At 41.7% G+C, this 21,611-nt stretch overlaps 1 protein-coding gene across 4 annotated transcripts in view; it reads left to right on the top strand.

The window, feature by feature from the left end:
* Nucleotides 1-21,398, top strand: part of rfx2 (regulatory factor X, 2 (influences HLA class II expression)) — a 76,996-nt gene extending 55,598 nt beyond the window's left edge. For all 4 annotated transcript variants that reach the window (XM_055861349.1, XM_055861351.1, XM_055861350.1 and 1 more), the window contains 8 exons: nucleotides 11,477-11,589; nucleotides 11,704-11,855; nucleotides 11,973-12,070; nucleotides 12,187-12,336; nucleotides 12,432-12,640; nucleotides 18,502-18,655; nucleotides 18,865-18,901; nucleotides 19,012-21,398. In XM_055861349.1, coding sequence (XP_055717324.1) covers nucleotides 11,477-11,589; nucleotides 11,704-11,855; nucleotides 11,973-12,070; nucleotides 12,187-12,336; nucleotides 12,432-12,640; nucleotides 18,502-18,655; nucleotides 18,865-18,901; nucleotides 19,012-19,127 — 1,029 coding nt within the window. In that variant the 3' untranslated portion in view covers nucleotides 19,128-21,398. The remainder of the gene's footprint in view (nucleotides 1-11,476; nucleotides 11,590-11,703; nucleotides 11,856-11,972; nucleotides 12,071-12,186; nucleotides 12,337-12,431; nucleotides 12,641-18,501; nucleotides 18,656-18,864; nucleotides 18,902-19,011) is intronic.
* Nucleotides 21,399-21,611: the final 213 nt, after the last annotated feature.

Below are 21,611 nucleotides of genomic sequence, written 5' to 3' on the forward strand. Positions count from 1 at the left end.
ACTTGAACATACAGTGCCTTCAGAAAGTATTCACACCCCTTGACTTTTCCCACATTTTGTTGTTTCTGCCTGAATTTAAAATGGATTAAATTGAGATTTTGTGTCACTGGCCTACGCACAATACCCCATAATGCCAAAGTGAAATTATGTTTTTACAAATGTCATTAAAAATGAAAACCTGAAATGCCTTAAGTATTCAATAAGTATTCAACCTCTTTGTTATGGCAAGGCTAAATAGGTTCAGGAGTAAAAATGTGCTAAACAAGTCACAAGTTGCATTGACTCACTCTGTGTGAAATAATAGTGTTTAACATGACTAGCTGATCTCTGTACCCCACACATGCATACAATTATCTATAAGGTCCCTCAGTCGAGCAGTGAATTTCAAACACAGATTAATCCACAAAGACCAGGGAGGTTTTCCAATGCCTCGCAAAGAATTGGCGAAATCCAAGATGGAGTAGCAGTCAGACGTTTTTGTCTTTGTCCTGTCGTGTCCCTTGTATATATATTTTTCTTCGCATATCTTTTAAAAATATTTTCCTAAACCTCAACTACTAATTACTCTCCTGCAACCAGATCCACGCCACATTGGGTGAGGCAGTTTTTTTTCTAAAGTATTTCTATTTACTTCGGATCTGGAATCCCTCAACTGAAACTAGCCAGCTAACTACCTACCAGCTATCAGTCAGCTAACCTTTAGCTCGGAAAGCTATCGCCAGTTCGTACAACGTGACTCAAACCAGAGCATAACGGACCTATTTTTTTTTTCTCTCCATATCCCCGGATTCCTACATCAAACTCTGAACATTTTCATCTGGATCTTCGCAACTAGCTAATCGCAATCCCGGGTGACTACTCCTGGCTAGCGTTTCCATCCCGGAGCAAGCACCAATTAGCCTGAAGCTAGCCCGGCTACGGCTCCTTGGCTACCACCGAAGCACACTCCCGGGCTACAATATCCGGACCCCTTCTACTGCCGGTACGGGGCATGGAACTGGAATACCGACATAATCTGCCCAAGGATTCCAACAGGCCCCTCAGGCGCGACGTCCGCTGAAGGCCCATTCTGCTAACCGCGGCCTGCTAGCTACCTAGAGCTACTTGGAACCCTACTAATCCACGACTGGTCTATCAACGTCAGCGCACGAAGAGGCAAAAACAGACAACTCCATCGCGGCGTCCCCCAAAGGTCCTTCTGCTAACTTGCTAGCCCCGGTCTGCTAACTGCTAGCGTGCTTGCCCCGGTCTGCTAACTGCTAGCTTGCTTGCCCCGGCCTGCTAACTGCTAGCTTGTTAGCACCGGCCTGCTAACTGTCTGAATCGCCGTGTCCCCAGCCAGCCCAACCACTCACTGGACCCATATGTTCACTTGGCTACGCATGCCTCTCTCTAATATCAATATGCCTCGTCCATTACTGTCCGGGTTAGTGATTACTGTCTTATTTCACTGTAGAGCCTCTAGCCCTGCTCATTATGCCTTATTAACCAACCATGTTGTTCCACCTCCTACATATGCGATGACATCACCTGTTTTAAATGTCTCTAGAGACTATATCTCTCTCATCATTACTCAATGCCTAGGTTTACCTCCAATGTACTCACATCCTACCTTACCTTTTGTCTGTACACTATGCCTTGAATCTATGCTATCATTCCCAGAAATCTGCTCCTTTTACTCTCTGTTCCGAACGTGCCAGACGGGCAGTTCGTATAGCCTTTAGCCGTACCCTTATCCTACTTCTCCTCTGTTCCTCTGGTGATGTAGAGGTTAATCCAGGTCCTGCAGTGCCTAGCTCCACTCCCACTCCCCAGGTGCTCTCATTTTTTGTCTTCTGTAACCGTAAAAGCCTTGGTTTCATGCATGTTAACATTAGAAGCCTACTCCCTAAATTTGTTTTACTCACTGCTTTAGCACACTCTGCCAACCCGGATGTCTTAGCCATGTCTGAATGCTGGCTTAGGAAAACCACCAAAAACCCTGAAATCTCCATCCCTAACTATAACATTTTCCGCCAAGATAGAACTACCAAAGGGGGCGGTGTTGCAATCTACTGCAAAGATAGCCTGCAGAGTTCTGTCTTACTACCCAGGTCTGTAACCAAACAATTCGAGCTTCTACTTCTAAAAATTCACCTTTCCAGAAACAAGTCTCACTGTTGCCGATTGCTATAGACCACCCTCTGCCAAATCCGTAAACACGGGCACCCTCATAGATCAAATTGTATTTGTCACATACACATGGTTAGCAGATGTTAATGCGAGTGTAGTGAAATGTTTGTGCTTCTAGTTCCGACAATGCAGTAATAACCAACGAGTAATCTAACCTAACAATTCCACAACTACTACCTTATCCCCTTACAAGTGTAAAGGGATAAAGAATATGTACATAAAGATATATGAATGAGTGATGGTACAGAACGGCATAGGCAAGATGCAGTAGATGGTATCGAGTACAGTATATACATATGAGATGAGTAATGTAGGGTAGATATCCTAATTAACTCGCCCTCCAAATACACCGCTGCTGTTTTCAATCAAGATCTCGGCGATCACTGCCTCATTGCCTGCATCCGTAATGGGTCTGCGACCAAACGACCAACCCTCATCACTGTCAAACGCTCCCTAAAACACTTCTGCGAGCAGGCCTTTGTAATCGACCTGGCCGGGGTATCCTGGAATGACATTGACCTCATCCCGTCAGTAGAGGATGCCTGGTTATTCTTTAAAAGTGCTTTCCTCACCATCTTAAATAAGCATGCCCCGTTCAAAAAATGTAGAACTAGGAATATATATAGTCATTGGTTCACTCCAGACCTGTCTGCTCTTGACCAGCACAAAAACATCCTGTGGCATTCTGCATTAGCATCGAATAGCCCCCGTGATATGCAACTTTTCAGAGAAGTTAGGAACAAATATACACAGGCAATTAGGAAAGCTAAGGCTAGCTTTTTCAAACAGAAATTTGCATCCTGTACTACAAACTCAAAAAAGTTCTGGGACACTGTAAAGTCCATGGAGAATAAGAGCACCTCCTCCCAGCTGCCCACTGCTCAGAGGCTAGGAAACGCTGTTACCACTGATACATCCACTATAATTGAGAATTTCAATAAGCATTTCTCTACGGCTTGCTATGCTTTCCACCTGACTACCCCTACCCCGCTCAACTGTCCGGCACCCTCCACAGCAACCCGCCCAAGCCCCCACCATTTCTCCTTCACCCAAATCCAGATAGCTGATGTTCTGAAAGAGCTGCAAAATCTGGACGCCTACAAATAAGCCGGGCTAGACAACCTGGACCCTCTCTTTCTAAAATGATCTGCCAGAAATATTTGCAACCCCTATTACTAGCCTGTTCAACCTCTCTTTCGTATCGTCTGAGATTCCCAAAGATTGGAAAGCTGACGCGGTCATCCCCCTCTTCAAAGTGGATGACACTAGACCCAAACTGCTACAGACCTATATTTATCCTACCCTGTCTTTCTAAGGTCTTCGAAAGCCAAGTTAACAGATTACTGACCATTTCGAATCCCACCGTACCTTCTCCGCTATGCAGTCTGGTTTCAGAGCTGGTCATGGGTGCAACTCAGCCACGCTCAAGGTCCTAAACGACATCATAACCGCCATCGATAAGAGACATTACTGTGCAGCCGTATTCATTGACCTGGCCAAGGCTTTCGACTCTGTCAATCACCACATTCTACTCGACAGCCTTGGTTTCTCAAATGATTGCCTCGCCTGGTTCACCAACTACTCTAGAGTTCAGTGTGTCAAATCGGAGGGCCTGTTGTCCGGACCTCTGGCAGTCTCTATGGGGGTGCCACAGGGTTAAATTCTCGGGCCGACTCTCTTCTCTGTATACATCAATGATGTCGCTCTTGCTGCTGGTGATTCTCTGATCCACCTCTATGCAGACGACACCATTCTGTATACTTCTGGCCCCTCTTTGGACACTGTGTTAACTGACCTCCAGATGAGCTTCAATGCCATACAACTCTCCTTCTGTGGCCTCAACTGCTCTTAAATGCAAGTAAAACTAAATGCATGCTATTCAATCGATCAATGCCCGCCCGTCCAGCATCACTACTCTGGACGGCTCTGACTTAGAATACGTGGACAACTACAAATACCTAGGTGTCTGGTTAGACTGTAAACTCTCCTTCCAGACTCACACTAAGCATCTCCAATCCAAAATTAAATCTAGAATCGGCTTCGTATATCGCAACAAAGCATCCTTCACTCATACTGCCAAACATACCCTCGTAAAACTGACCATCCTACCGATCCTCGACTTCGGTGATGTCATCTATAAAATAGCCCCCAACACTCTACTCAACAAACTGGATGCAGTCTATCGCAGTGCCATCCGTTTTGTCACCAAAGCTCCATACATTACCCACCACTGCGACCTGTACGCTCCCGTTGGTTGGCCCTCGCTTCATAACCTGTAGCCAGTGGGTTTGGCAACGAGTATCTACAAGTCTCTGCTAGGTAAAGCCCCGCCTTATCTCAGCTCACTGGTCACCATAGCAGCACCCACTCGTAGCATGCGCTCCAGCAGGTATATCTCACTGGTCACCCCCAAAGCCAATTGGTCTCCTTTTGGTCTCCTTTTCTTCCAGTTCTCTGCTGCCAATGACTGGAACGAAGTGCAGAAATCTCTGAAGCTGGAAACACTTATCTCCCTCACTAGCTTTAAGCACCAGCTGTCAGAGCAGCTCACAGATCACTGCACCTGTACATAGCCCATCTGTAAACAGCCCATCTATATACCTCATCCCCATACTGTATTTATTTATCTTGCTCTTTTGCACCCCAGTATCTCTACTTGCACATTCATCTTCGGGCACATCTACCATTCCAGTGTTTAATTGTAATTACTTCGCCACCATGGCCTATTTATTGCCTAAACTCCCTTATCTTACCTCATTTGCACTCACTGTATATAGATTTTCTTCAACTCTGTTATTGATTGTATGTTATGTTTATTCCATGTGTAACTCAGTGTTGTTGTATGTGTCAAACTGCTTTGCTTTATTTTGGCCAGGTCGCAGTTTCAAATGAGAATTGTTCGCAACTAGCCTACCTGGTTAAATAAAGGTGAAATTAAAAAAAGATGGCAACAAGAAAAGCAGACATGGAATATCCCTTTGAGCATGGTGAAGTTATTAATTACACTTTGTATGATGTATCAATACATCCAGTCACTACAAAGATACAAGCGTCCTTCCTAACTCCGTTGCCGGAAAGGAAGGAAACAGCTCAGGGATTTCACCATGTGGCCAATGGTGACTTTAAAACAGAGTTTAATGGCTGTGGTAGGAGAACTGAGGATGGATCAACACCATTGTAGTTACGCCACAATACTAATCTAAATGTGAGTGAAAAGAAAGAAGCCTGTACAGAATACAAATATTCCAAAACATGCATCCTGTTTGCAATAATAAGGCACTAAAGTAAAACTGTAAACAATGAGGAAAAGAAAGGAACACTATGTCCTGAATACAAAGTGTTGTGTTGGATTTGACCCAAACATATCACTGAGTACCACTCTTTATATTTTCAAACATGGTGGTGGCTGCATCATGTTATGGGTATGCTTTTCATTTGCAAGGACTAGGGTGTTTAGGATAAAAAATAAATGGAATAGAGCTAAGCACAGGTAGACTTCTAGAGGAAAACCTGGTTGTCTGCTTTCCAACAGACACTGGGAGACAAATTCACCTTTCAGCAGGACAATAACCTAAAACACGGGGTGGGGGACAAGATGGAGGAGTGAGTGATCGCATTAAACTGAGCTCCTGAACTTTAAATTCAATTCAAGCTGTAATTTGAGTTTGATGAACACAATTGCTGTTTTTTTTGTATTTAAAAAAAATTAGTTTGATGGCTTATCGAACATCACTTTTCCACTTTGTTATACTTCAAGCAAGTTCAGACAAGATTATCTAGCTAGTAACATTAGCTGAGATGGAAGCTAGTAAAAAGGTAGAGGGAGCTGTCGTAACCGAGGTAGATACTGTCAACTATGTGGAAGATTTTGACACTCCCCCAGAAGTAACGGTACCGAGGTCAGAGGAATTCGTCTTCGGTACAGGTGTCCAAATAACCCCTTCGAACCCCCTCCCTCCCCTTGTACACTGCTGCTACTCGCTGTTTGTTACCTATGTACAGTCACTTCGCCCCCACCTACATGTACAGATTACCTCAACTAGCCTGTACCCCTGCACACTGACTCGGTACCGGTGCCCCTGTGTAAATATAGCCCTGTTATTCTTATTGTGTTACCTTTTATTACTTTTTAGCCTACTTGGTAAATATTTTCTTCTTGAACTGCAATGTTGGTGAAGGGCTTGTAAGTAAGCATGTCACGGTAAAGTCTACACTTGTTGTATTTGGCGCATGTGGCAAATAAAGATTTGATACATTAGCTGCAGTGAAATGTCTCCACACATCAAATAAGGCCCGTGGCATTTTCCTGTAAAGATTAGAAAAAAGAGTAAAAAACCCATTAAAACATTTATCTTACTAAGGAGTTGTTTAAAGTGAAAAATGTATGGAAACAGGTGAATTAAATTCAGTTAGCAGGCTCAAGCAAGCTAAAACCCACATGGTAGCAACAACTAACTAGCAGAAATTGGTATGTTAGAAATGATCTAAGCACCCTATGCTGTAGGCTACTATTTACTAGTTAACAAAAATGTCATATAAATTATATTCACCCCACCCAGTATTGTAATCAAAACTTACCAGATAGCATGTATTCCTTGGCTCAGACAGTGTAGAAGTGTGGGCTCAATAGCATCTCATTAGTGTGCAAGATCTTGAGAATCAGCTGTACATGTGATGGAAGAGTGTTGCAATTCCATTGAATTGGGGATAGTTTAACCAAAATATGCCAGAAGACCTAGAATGGCCTTGTGTAACCCACAAAAAAGGTTTACTGTTATTAGCTAACTTTTTTAATTAATTTAAGCAAAATTCCCGGGCTTAACTTCCCATGGAAAATGTTAGGAAAAATTCTGGAAGTTTACTGGAAGGTTTCCGACCCTTTGCAACCCTAGTTGTTACTGTTCGTCAATTACATTTTTGAAGGGCTTATGTTACCTTATATTATGTCACCTTATATTATTTATTATATTATTCCCTGTTTATTCTAGAAAACACGTTTATCTCAGATACTCTTCTCTTCAACATTTCTCTTTCCTTTTCTATCATTGAACACCAGGGGTTTACGTAACAATTTAAAACGCAAGGCAATTTTTAGTTTTTGTAAAGATTCATTGAAGTTCAATTTATTTTTTATTTTTTTCGAGAGAGACATTCCTCAGATGCTGACTTTAAATGTTGGACTTCAAAATGGGGTGACAAGATTGTTTTTAGCCATGGCTCATCTCATTCTGCTGGTGTGGGAATACTTTTCAGACGGTTTCCAGGTACAGTTTTAGAAAGCAGGTGTGGTGAGGGTCACTGGATAACTATTGTTTTTGAATATAAAGGGTCACGTTACGTATTGGTAAATATTTATGGCTATAACATATGGCCAAAAAACTATCTTCTAACATCTATTAGTAAAGTCTTAATTGAGTTGAAAAACAAATATTCTACAGATAACATTATTGTTGGTGATTTATAATGTTGCTCCTGATGACTGGATGGATAGGTATCCCACCAGGCAGTCAGCTCATTGTTTTAATAACTTAATTCTACATTTCTGCTCCAACTTTCAACTTTCCGTTATTTGGCGTTCACAGAATCCAACTTTAAAACAATTGTCTTGGTTCAACTCTACTAGTGACAGGCAATTAAAATCTAGAATTGATTATTGGTTGGTATCTTCCAATCTTATGAATCTTGTCAGTGACTGTAGTATTTCCTCAGCTCATCTGACAGATCATTGTTCCATTATTCTTTCCTTTTGTTTTGATAATGAGATTTTCTAAAGCATACTGGAAATGTAAATATTTTCTTTTAAAGAATGAGTCATTTTGTTTACAATCTAAAATTCGATATCTTGCCATCATTACTGGTAAAATGCTAGCTCAGAAAAGATTCTCCAAGCAGATTGATATTACTGATGATATTAACAGGCTGCTCAATAAACTTGATTTAAATTAGAATGAAAAGGCAGAGCTTGCTAAATGCCAATATGAATTGGAGGACATATACAACGATAAAGCACAGGGTGCCTTCATCCGTTCAAAGGCCAAATGGATTGAAAAAGGTGAGAAAAACACATGTATTATTTATTTAATTTGGAGAGGAGTATACAGAATATGAATAGTATTACATCCATTTATGTAAATGACACTATATCTGATGATCTTGAAGTGATTTAATAAGAAAATACACTTTCCACAGTTCACTATATCAATCTCATCTTTCAGAAGGTGACTTGGATTCCTTTTTTGATTCAGTTAATAACTCTGTTAATCCTATAGAAAAAAAGGTTTAAGAAACTCTGCGATTCTGATATAGATATTACTGAGTTGGACCAAGCCATTTAACAAATACCTATAGGTACATTAACATTTTTGGCCTGATATTAAGAGTTATTGCTTTCGGTCTACAAAGAGGGTTTTGCTAATGCGATCTTACCAACTCCTTTGAGACGGGGACAAATAGTTCTTATACCCAAACCAAAGAAGGACTCTCTTTACCTGGACAATTGGAGACCAATCATGTTGTTGGAAACAGACTCTTAAGTTAGTTCGCCTGGTGTAATATTTAATTTTTTTCATTGTATTCACAGGAATGTGCCTGTATTGATGTGTAATATTGTTATTGTTGTAATAATAAAATATTTCAAATGAAATAACCTAAAACATAAGACCAAATAAACACTGGAGTTGCTTACCAAGACGTAATTTAATTTTCCTGAGTGACCTAGTTACAGAACTTTACAAATAATTGCATGTGTGGGGCACAGAGACAAGGTAGTCATTCAAAAATCTAGATGTTTTTACTTCATTTGTAAAAAAAAAAAAAAAATCTAAAACCAATTCCACTTTGACATTATGGGGTATTGTGTGTGTTACTGTTGTCCAGTATCTCTCACTATCTCAATTTAATCCATTTTAAATTCAGGCTGTAACACAGCAAAATGTGGGAAAAGTTAAGGGGTATGAATACTTTCTGAATCAATGTGGAAATGTTATGGCATTTGCTCTATTGGTTTTGTTGATAGACTATTTGAGCATAATGTAGGCCTATTAGCCACTTTCTGAAACTATAACTTAGTGTGTACAGCCTCTGTGTTCACAGTTAATGCGCGCCGGAAGTTAAACAGAATTCTCGCAAAAAATGTGTTTCTGCTCACAAGACCTGTAATTTGCTCAATGCTGAAAAGAATTTGAGCGAACATTGGTCCTGTCCTAGTTGATGTATGAGGGAAGTTCCATTTCAGAGCTGGTGCTATAACCTCCTTAGTTACTGTTGAATGTGGCTGATGACAATACCACCTCCCTGGATGGGATACAGTGATGAGTGAGTGAAATGTTTAATGTAAATATTTTGGGGACTTTTCAAGCTACAGAGAGAAGATGTACAGAAAGGGAGAGGGGCCCTGAAGAGCTTAATTAAAGCGCTGAAGCCGTGGGTTTATGATATTATCCGTGGCCTCCCTCTGTCCAGCCACACCACGCTCCTTTTGTTCCAGCCTCCTTTCATCTCAGCCAAGCCTTTAAGACATGCCAATTAACCTTTCAGCGTGCTGGGTGGACATCTTGGTGTCTTTGTGCTCGCCTCCCCCTGGGCCTTTGTGTTGCCTTGTCTGTGGATGGGCACATGGGCTCCTGCCTTTATCTGCCCGGTACATTTCTGTCACTCTCACAGCGCTATGTGTGTGCGTTTTTAATGTTAATGCGCTTTTCTCTTTGTGAGCAAACAACGATCTGTTAACTTTATACTAGGAGGATTATTAATGGTAATTGAAATTTACAAAGCAAATAAAGATAAGTGTACAAAGGACAAATCAAGGTGTAGTTTCAGGAAGAACGTATTCCTCACCCTGCATTCAGTGGAACAAAATCTACAGCTTTGTTATTTGAACATTTGTTCAAGCAAGCAATGTATGAATTACCTCCACATCCATCTTCATTGGCTTTTGCTTCCATACTTGCAATTATTAATGTCAAAGTTGATTTTTGATAAACAAATATCCTGCTATCAGCCATGCCAATGAAGCCTGCCGTTGAATCTGAGTTGAATGATACAATTAGTAATAAAAACTTCAGCCTGGAACCACATTAAGAAGTAAATGTGTGTTGGGGCAACGTTAAGGAACCTCAGTCCCAGCCTGCTCCTCTCTCTCTTTCTCTATCTCTCCTCTGTCTCCAGCACGCTGTTTTTCCTGTGTGGTAAAACTGGGGAGGTAAAACACTTGTTTGTAGGGGCAGGGGAATTCTCCTTTTTGTTTTGGAGTTCAGTGTTTAAGCTGTTGCTGGGGCAACGGTAAACACGGTTGCCATGGTGATTCTTGGAAGCAAAAACATATCATGTGATTGAAGGAAAGCCTATACTGTGCTGGGGGCTGTAACTGGAGACAGGGAGCATGTCCTGCCAAAGGAGAATCTCTGGGCATGGTGTGAATCATAGTGAAGAGAGACACTGTACCACAGAGCACTGATAGACAGCAGTGAGCGTCCTGTATGTTTTGTCTATGTGCTATTAAAACCTACTGTAGGGTTTCTGTGGCCTTTGTTTCTGGTCTCTTTGTTGTGTAACGTTTATATAAAATACTTTTTTACAAATTCTCACTGAAGTTGTCTCCTTTTAGCCCATACTGGAAATTTGTATAGTGAGTTAGATTTATTATACTTAAGATTTACTGTCATGGATCTGTTACAGTGGAGTGTTGATTAGTGTGTAGCACATGCTCATAGCTCTAAGTTAGAGTTCAAACAGGAATGAGGAAGTCACGTGTGGGTGGGGAGTTGAGCCTGCCAATGTCACAGGGAGCTCTTATAGCACACACTATAATCATTAGGGCCAGGTTGATCCTAGTATCGCCATATGTTTTCCATGGAAAAAATGAAAACCCGAAGCAGACAACTCTTTGGTTCTTTCAAAACCTGCTGTTTGCAAAATATTGTTTGTTTTAGCTTTGTAAAATAAATGTGACTCGACGACAACATAATTGTTTCCAACATTAGGGCTGTTTTCCTAAAGAAGTTAAATCCGCCTCATGTTTTGTTTCCTTGCCATGATACCGCGATACTGGTATTGTCCTTGCCCTATAACCCATGTTATTAAAAAACAAACATTAAATTCATATTAGAGTTTCATTCGTAGTCACTCAAATATGGTCCTCGTTGTGGATGGGTTGGAAGGAAGGCAGTGTTAGGCTTGGCCTCGCACTCAAACTGAGGGTTCAGTTGGGAGGCTGCTGCAGAGAAACTTTGTTGTGTGTCTGGTTGCCATGGCTCCACTTGGTGTGTTTTGTCATTCCCCATCCTCCACTCCTCTCCTCCCCTAGGCTACTCTGGACGTGGTGATGAACCTCCAGTTCCACTACATTGAGAAACTGTGGCAGACCTTCTGGTTTTCAACAGCGCCATCTAGTGACGGAACCACCACCATCCCCAACAGGTCAGACCACTAAAGTACTCTATTTGAATTAGGAAAAACATGCAGGTATTATATGCATGTTTTCTGTGATTTAAAACTGTGCTGTTAGTGATTGAATGCTATGTGTGTCTGTAGTGATGAGGACATGGAGGGGGTGATCCCCAGGCAGAAGCTGATTGCTCTGTGCAAGTATGAGCCTGTCAAGCTGTGGATGAGGAGCTGTGACCACATCTTGTACCAGGCCTTGGTGGAGATCCTCATCCCTGACGTGCTGCGCCCTGTCCCCAGTACGTTCACCTGAATACCTTCAACACTATTACTACACTTCGTCATTGCTACTCCAAGTCAAACACATACTCCTCCCCAGTCATTTATATTTATCCAGGTTCTGTTTTGTATTGCAGGCACTCTCACTCAGGCCATCCGCAACTTCGCCAAGAGTCTGGAGGGCTGGCTGACCACAGCTATGAGCGACTTTCCCAATGAGATTGTCCGCACCAAGGTACAGAAAATGCTCATCCTGATAGTGTCCCTGGATACTCCCAGATACAGTAGTAACGGTACACTGAGAGACATTCCCTGGTGAAGTCAATCACCTCTCCCCTGTGCATTTTCTAGGCAGCGGTGGTGAGTGCATTTGCCCAGACCCTGCGTCGGTACACCTCTCTGAACCACCTGGCCCAGGCGGCCCGCGCCGTGCTGCAGAACACCTCTCAGATTAACCAGATGCTCAGCGACCTCAATCGTGTCGACTTTGCCAACGTACAGGTACGCCTCTACCTATCAACACCTGTTGATAGTTGTGACTGTATGTCTATGTACATATTATTTGTATGATGTGTTTTGTGTGTGTTGGGAAACAGGAGCAGGCGTCGTGGGTGTGTCAGTGTGATGAGAGCGTGGTCCAGCGGCTGGAGCAGGACTTCAAGGTGACCCTGCAGCAGCAGAGCTCTCTGGACCAGTGGGCCGCCTGGCTTGACAACGTGGTCAACCAGGTCCTTAAGCCCCACGAAGGTAGCCCCAGCTTTCCCAGGGCCGCACGACAGTTCCTGCTCAAGTGGTCCTTCTACAGGTACGGACCCAATCTATAAACAGTGCATTCTGAAAATATTCAGACCCCTTGACTTTTTTTACAGCCTTATTCTAAAATGGGTTCAATCATTTTTTCCCCTCATCAATCTACACACAATTCCCCATAATGACAAAGCGAAAACAGGTTCTTCGAAATTTTTGCACATTCATTAAAAATAAAAACAGATCTCTTATTTACATAAGTATTCAGACCCTTTGCTAGGAGACTTGAAATTGAGCTCATGTGCATCCTGTTTCCATTGATCATCCTTCAGATGTTTCGACAACTTGATTGGTCCACCTGTGGTAAATTTAAATTGATTGACATGATTTGGAAAGGCACACACCTGTTTATATAATGTCCCACAGTTGACAGTGCATGTCAGAGCAAAAACCAAGCCATGAGGTCGAAGGAATTGTCCTTAGAGCTCCGAGACAGGATTGTGTCGCGGCACAGATCTGGGGAAGGGTACCAAAACATTTCTGGAGCATTGAAGGTCCCCAAGAACACAGTGGAAATCGGGGGAGAAGGGCCTTGGTCAGGGAGGTGACCAAGAACCCGATGGTCACTCTGACAGAGCTCTAGAATTAATCTATACATGGGAGAACTTTCCAGAAGGTCAACCATCTCTACAGCACTCCACCAATCAGGCCTTTACGTTAGTGGCCCTACAGAAGCCACTCCTCAGTAAAAGGCACATGAAAGCCCCCTTTGAGTTTGCCAAAAGACACCTAAAGACTCTGACCATGAGAAACAAGATACTCTGGTCTGATTGAACTCTTTGGCCTGAATGCAAAGCATCGCGTACGGAGAAAACCTGGCACCATCCCTACCGTGATGCATGGTGGTGTCGTGACTTTAACATTAATCTGAAGACTGTTATTTATCTAAATAACGATGTTTAATTGTTACCCGATTTTTATTTTCATTATTCATGTAACAATTAACTCATTAGAATCTGGGGCACCACGAGAGCGATTCTTTAGAGTTACCATCTCCCAAATTAAACTCTAAAAGGTCTTTACCTATCACGCCTATAAATAGTCAACTTATTAATCATAACCCTGTATCATATCATCATTCTGAACAGTTGTAAAATCCTTGCATCTGCGAAAACCAGAGCCTTACTTATATTCAGTACTACACAAATTGGTTTAATTATTTATTTGCAAGCTAATTAAATGTGAATTTAGGATAAACACACACTGTATTGGTTATTGACTGGAGACGTAATACGCTGAAGACAGGTCCCTAGCGGAATGACCACCACGTGAATGCTTGTTAACCTCTCTAGGGTATGTGGGACGTGTCCCACCTCATCAACAGCCAGTGATACTGCAGGGTGCCAAATTCAAAACAACAGAAATCCCATAATTTAAATTCCTCAAACATACAAGTATTTTACACCATTTTAAAGCTAAAAGGTTTTACGACGAAAGCACACCAAACAATTATGTAAGGTATGAGCCAAGTCACAGAAAAAGACAGCCATTTTTCCAGCTAAAGAGAGCATTAACAAAAAGCAGAAATAGAGATAAAATTAATCACTAACCTTTGATAATCTTCATCAGATGACACTCATAGGACTTCATGTTACACAATACATGTATTTTATGTTCGGTAAAGTTCATATTTATATCCAAAAATCTGAGTTTAGGCAAGACGCTACTGTATCACTTGGCAAATGCCTGAGAAAATGCATAGTGCCACATTAAAATGAATCACTATGAAAATTACTAAAATCAAGCATGAAAGATAACAAATTAAAGCTACACTGGTTGTGAATCCAGCCAACATGTCAGAATTCAAATCGGCTTTTCAGCGAAAGCATACGATGCTATTATCTGAGCATATCACCATTGTAAACAAAAGAGAGAACATTTCAACCCTGCAGGAGAGACACAAAACGCAGAATAAAAATATAATTCATGCCTTACCTTTGACGAGGTTCTGTTGTTGGCACTCCAATATGGCCCATAAACATCACAAATGGTCCTTTTGTTCGATTAATTCCGTCGATATATGTCCATTTATTTGGCGCGTTTGATCCAGAAAAACACCGGTTCCAACTTGCTCAAACATATCAAAGGTTACCTGTAAACTTTGCCAAAAAATGTCAAACTACTTATGTAATACAACTTTAGGTATTTTTTAACGTTAATAATCGATAAAATTGAAGACGTGATGATATGTGTTCAATACAGGATTAAAACGATATGTAGCATGCCTTCTGTTTGATTGAAACGCATGTCTAGGACACCAGGAGTGCACCAGGAGTGCCTCGACTTCAAGATGGCCGTATTTCTTCATTACACAAAGGAATAACCTCAATCTATTTCTCACGACTGTTGACATCCAGTGGAAGCCGTAGGAACTGAAATCTGGTTTCCCAATGAAAACTCATGGAAAAGACAGTGACCTCAAAAAAATAAAAAACCTGAATGGTTTGTCCTCGGGGTTTCGCCTGCTAAATAAGTTCTGTTATACTCACAGACATGATTCAAACAGTTTTAGAAACTTCAGAGTGTTTTCTATCCAAATCTACTACTAATATGCATATCTTATCTCCTGGCGATGAGTAACTGGCAGTTGAATTTGGGCATGTTTTTCATCCAAACGTGAAAATGCTGCCCCCTACCCTAGAGAAGTTAAAGAAGAGATGGAGAGGGAGAGAGAGGGACAGAGACACTTAACATTACCACATTCAGAAACTACTCTCACGTACAATAACCATATATTTTGCACATGAACCACTGCCCACTTTGAGCATGAAATCATGAATGCATTTACGTGAAATGCCTGGGATCTCTCGGTGAACGGGCCAGTCTTGATAAGGGGGTTGAGCCTTTTTACGGCATGCTTGTAAGGCTCTGATTGTCCAAAATGGTTCCAACAACTCTTCTACTGTTGTACTTCTTCGTAGTTGCCCGGTATCCTGTGACTTGTCATCTAGTCCTGAACAGAACTACAGAGTTGATTTTCCTTCCATTCGCTCTTGAAGATGTTTCTTTGAAGATGATTCCCCAGTGGGGGGATGAGTAGCGTAATACGATGCTTTGAGCAGAGCAACAGGATGGTCCTACTTACATTCACTTTCAAAGATAGCTTACTTAGGACAGCTAATCAGTCGTACCAGTGATTGTTCGGGAGGTGATTTTGTTTTTAGATTCCAACTCTGGTTGAGATTCAAGCTTCAAACCATTTTAAACGTGTAGCTGCGGCTTCACGCTTTTTCTGGTTCAATGTGGGTTTTTTCTTAACCCATTTATACCTTTTGCTCGAAAGGGGAGGTTCCCTGACCTCAATTCGGGGTGGTGATTACTCACTGTGCAAAGTTATGGAAAATAATTCTCTTAACTTGTCAAATCACATCCCCCTCAACAAAAACACTAATTTTTCAGATTACATGCACAACCCATAGTATGGTAACTTCAGCTATATAGTGTGTACTTTCCAAGTTACAGTATTTCCTTTATAACATTTTTAATGACATAACAAAATGATATTAGTGTTCTATAGATCGCATCTTACCATTCCCCACGTTCCTGTTTGAAATATTGTTCCAGTATTCGCTTTTGAACATGTTACCTTTTTCCCGCTGAGACTGTTATGTTGAGACAAAGAACATTTCTTTGGTGAATTTTGAGAGAACAGGCCTGGATCTTCTCCCTTGATTTACAACAGGATGTGAATGTCAATCCCTACTAGTTTTATCCTTCCCCCCTCTACGGGTGAAAGGGGTTCTGATTGAAGCTCAGGACCTCAGACTGGGGGCGAAGGTTCACCTTCCAACAGGACAACGACCCTAAGCACACAGCCAAGACAATGCAGGAGTGGCTTCCGGACAAGTCTCTGAATGTCCTTGATTGGCCCAGCCAGATCCCAGACTTAAACCTGATCGAACATCTCTGGAGAGACCTGAAGAGATCTGTGTAGCAACGCTCCCCATCAAACCTGACAGAGCTTGAGAAGATCTGCAGAGAAGAATAGGAGAAACTCCACAAATACAGATGTGCCAAGCTTGTAGCGTCATACCCAAGAAGACTCAAGCCTGTAATCGCTGCCAGAGGTGCTTCAACAAAGTACTCAGTAAAGGGTCTAAATAGTAAATGTGATATTTCAGTTTTTGTATTTTTATAAATCAGCTAAAATAAACGTTTTTGTTTTGTCATAATTGGGTATTGTGTACAGTTTGATGAGCAAAAAAATTTTTGGGATCCATTTTAGATTAAGGCTGTAACGTAACAAAATGTGGAAAAACTCAATGAGTCTGAATACTTTCCGAATGCACTGTACGTAGACATTGAATCACTGTTCACTTTAATAATGGAACGCTAGTCACATGTTTACATACTGCTTTACTCATTTCATATGTGTATATACTGTATTCTATTCTACTGTATTCTAGTCATTGCCACTCCGACATTGCTCATCCTAATATTGATATTTCTTAATTCCATTCTTTTACTTTTAGATTTGTGTGTATTTTTGTTAATTGTTAGATACTACTGCGCTGTTAGAGCTAGGAACACAAGCATTTTGCTACACCCGCAATAACATCTGCTAAATATGTGTATTTGATTTAAAATCGGATACAAATCTGATTCCTGACCAAAATCTGACTGCGCTCTGGGCATACCCCGGGAATGAACCTGGGTCTCTAGTAACGCCTTAGACCTCTGCGACACTCCCCCTCAAGTGGTTTTTAGACTGTTATTCGGTATATCTTGTTTATTGCTACTCTGACAGTTTGACAAGAACATGTGGTAGCTAACTAGCCTGTTAATTGTTTACAAAAAAATGAGTGAATGTGCTGGAAAGCTAAACAGCTAGCTAGTTGACTGCTGCGCCTAGCCAAAAAGTGTTTTCTAACCCTATGATTTTGAACATTCACAGTAACTGAGGCATTGTTGTCACCTTAGCTTGCTACATAACTTCTGAGTGATAGGAACCACAAGCGCCACCACTAGCCTACACGACTGCACACCCATCGTTACTATGACAACTAGTGTAGGCTTGTCAGCAAATTATTGGTGTCTGAACACACACATCCGATTTGGTCAATTATAACTTCACCGTTTGGACAGTCAGTAGTCCAAAACAAAACTGATGTGATCATTAAGGTCTGCAGTGTGAACAAGGCTTTAGCTGGCCACTCCAGTCTTCTTGAACCATTCCATGGTGTGTTTAGGGTTGTTGTACTGTTGGAAGACTCACAACCTTCAACAGAGACCGTTTTTGGACACTGGGTTGAACATTGCACTCCAAAACACCTTGATAATTGGCTGATTTCATGATGTCTTGCACACGTTCAAGGCCCCCAGTACCAGAGGCAGCAAAGCAACCCCACAGCATTGAGACACCCCATGTTTGATTGTAGGGAGGGTGTTATTCTCTTTGAATGCTGACAAGTGGGCAAAATTGCCAGTAGAAAGGAGCAGGAAGCTCAGAAAGATAGTTTATCTACAGTCATCTTGGCCAAAGACGGTGCAACCAAGTACTAGCTCCGTGGCAATCATTTTGTCCGTGCCAACTTAAGTTTACAAATTGAAATTGGTTCTGCAATGTTGACAATCCCAATTACAAGGTGTGGGGACAAAGTTTTTTTTTTCAATTTTAACTTATTTTAGAAATAGCTAATTATTTAAGAAAAGTGAGTGTGCCAATATCTTTGTTTGCCACTATGTGCAGTATAAATGTAAAATGTAGCTGCTTTTCACCAAGGTGTGGGAGTATTTGCAGGCTGATGAATGTGGTGATTAGCTTTGTGTGGCAGGGGCACATTCAAGCTCAGTGGGGCTGTGTTAATGTAATCTCTCTCTGATGGCCCTCTCTTTCTCTCCCCCACTCCCTCCCCACAGCTCCATGGTAATCAGGGACCTGACCCTGCGTAGTGCTGCTAGTTTCGGCTCCTTCCACCTCATCAGACTGCTCTACGATGAGTACATGTTCTACCTGGTGGAGCACCGCGTCGCCCAGGCAACCGGAGAGACGCCCATCGCTGTCATGGGAGAGGTGAGTGGGAGAGCTTTTATGTACCTGTTTCCTTGAGCGATTCTGTGGAACTCCTGCAAAATTCACTGAAATAATGATGCATATTTCATCGCACACCAGGTTCCATTGTCAACGCTTTTGATTATGAGTAATATGGCCTGTTTGTTGACAGCATGTAAATCTGTATTAGTACATTACTAATCACAGTTTTCCTCTCTTCTGAAACACAGTTCAGTGACCTTAACTCGATGATGCTCATGGACAAAGGTACGTCTACTCCCGCTGGCTCCTAGTGTTGACTCGTTTTCCCTATCAGTCTCAATGTGGTATAAACCTAGACTTTACCTAGCTCTTAACTGCTGTTTTTCCCATCTTAGACCCGTCCTTCTCAGATGACATGAGTGACATAGGCAGTGACGAGGGCCGAGGGCCCAACGAGCCGGCCGTGAAAAGAGAGAGGATCGAAATCAACCACTCGCTGCAGGAAATCTGAGACCGAATGAGGTGAGGGCCATAGCCCACTACTCCAGGAGCCCTGCTGCCGCCCTGGGCCCTTCTGGTCCTGTCAGCACACTGAGTGGCTAGCCCAGCCCGCTACACAGCCAGTGTGTTCAGTGTATATAGAGAAGAGTACTAGGCTCAGCCCCTACCCTACCACACCTCCTAGTTAGTGTAGTTAAAGGGGAGGGGATCTTTATCCCAGGGGAAACAATGTATGCTCACCAAGGGGGGCTGGTTTGACCTGACAGGGGTATACAGTTCTAATTTCTCTCCGTTCACTTGTTCCCGTTTTGCAACTGTGATTCAGGATGACTTTGTGCAGTACCGATGTTGGATACGTGTAACTTCGAATGAGTGGTGTGTATCTTATCCTTTATTAGCTGTGTAATTCCAGTGCCTTAGATGATAACTCTTTAACCGCCACTATTACAGATGTCTATCTCCTCCCTCAGCTGTGCCTCTACCGCAGTATGAATGTATTGTTTCAGAACCTCAGACATTCTAAAGCACCTTTAAACCTGTAGGAGTATACTATACATGTTGCCTCTGTTGCTACTGGCAGCTCAACCCACATTGATGCAACCCACTGACGCAAAGGACTTGTCCCTCTCCCACCAGGGCGGCCACTCTTGGGTATGTCAGTAGGCCCCTAGTCTCATAGTTGATTGGAAGGCAGGGACCTCTTAACACCCTGGCCATATGAGATGATTAGTTACCTCATCCTTTTCTATGCTCGGTTCTTTTGAGGCACTATAAGAGAGAGCCACATACTGTTAATTCTACCAACTCCCCCTTTCCATGTATATATCACTTTTCATTCAAATGATAACGATTCTATGATGCCGTTTGGCAGAAACTCAATTTCAGGAGCACACAAGGCACGTCTCATTGATCCATGACTGTAGAACTTCAGGGTGTTTCTAGATGTCACGCCCCAGAGTCTAGGACAAGCCAGTTGCCTCTTATGTTGAGACATTTAGATATGTTTTAAAGACTGAAAGGAGAGTGGTGGAATGTGTTCAGGAAACCACCAGATTGTACATATATATGATGATCTACCTTCTGGGTTAACTGGAGGTGTCTGGCATCCATTTTGTGGAGCTGTATGTCTGGGCCAAGTCAAATTTCTTAAGGGATGTAAAATAGTATGTATTTAACAAAACGTGAAAGAACGTTGGACCTCCGAAGCCAAAACCCTTAAAAGCAAACTCTAGTTGCATCTGTTCAGTTCAACTGATGCTGTTTGAGTTCAGATAGGCTCTCCCCCTTACCGTTACTCAAATGGACTCATTCTATATTGATTGGAAGGAAATATTCAGAATCTCCCAATCCATGTTTATTCATTCATATTGCTAACAGCTTTTGAGTCTGTTGCGCTAAGATTTTATTATATAGCCGTACAATTGTACTGTAGGAGGCTGATTTGTGCAAAACCAACAAACTGTTCAACTTTAAAATATAACTATTTCTTAATTTGATGTAAAAAATCTGTGTTCATCAATGGCCTTTGGTATCACTTGGTCTTTCCCCAATCATTTATCTCTCCCCATACTGTACTGTTTGTGTTTTTAAAGGGGATGTCCTCCTTGCTTTGATTATTTAGTGGCTGGGACTGATGTGTGAGGCTGACGTTTGTCTTCTTTTGATAATTTTCTGTGTCATCTGGTCAACACATCAATATTTAACAAACAACGTTGATATTTAGGGTGTAAATGCCCTATAAAATCGGCAGTCACTTGCCCATATTGAGAGAATTTCTATTTATGAAAAAATATAGCTGATTTAAATCAGTTGCTCTGAAGATCAGCAATATAGTGTGATTGAAATGTAATGTTTCTGCATTCGCGGTAAATATGTCTGCTCAACTGGAAATTACAACCGACATGGAGCGTTTCTCTAAACACTTTTGGTTGAGTTTCCCCTGTTCCCCCTCAGATTTTGTAGTAGCTATAAGAATCCTGAGCTTGAGTTATTGAAGGCTCTTTGTAACCCGTGCCTGTCACAGTACTTTGCCTTTAAGTGCGTTGGAAAGTAATTTCTGTGTACTTTGTTTCTTGTAAATCTGTTTTGACTTGGCTGAGGATCATTTTTTTATTGAACTAGATCTGGTTCTTCTGTATTTTGAACCCTTATTTTTATGTATTTTTAAACCTGTTCTTGACTACACTTTACCTAGCCTGAGGGCAGACAAGTCTGTAACAAACTGCATAGTTCAACTGTATTTTGTACTGGTCAATGTGTAATAAATTGGTATTAAACCATCTGTTTGGCCAAGCTTTTATTTCTTAAATATGTCAAATGAAACCTCTTTTGGAAAAAACAATAGCTTTACTAGCATTTGTGTCCTGGCAAATTAACCACTCAATGATTAAGTGCTCTATAAAATTAGTATCGCGGAAGTGTGATAAAAATTTAAAGGCGATGTTCCGCATTCACAGTAAACGGTGCATATGTCGGATCAATTAGAAATGTAATT

This window comes from Salvelinus fontinalis, chromosome 14 (assembly GCF_029448725.1).
Source record: "Salvelinus fontinalis isolate EN_2023a chromosome 14, ASM2944872v1, whole genome shotgun sequence".
In the NCBI taxonomy this organism is placed as follows: domain Eukaryota; kingdom Metazoa; phylum Chordata; class Actinopteri; order Salmoniformes; family Salmonidae; genus Salvelinus; species Salvelinus fontinalis.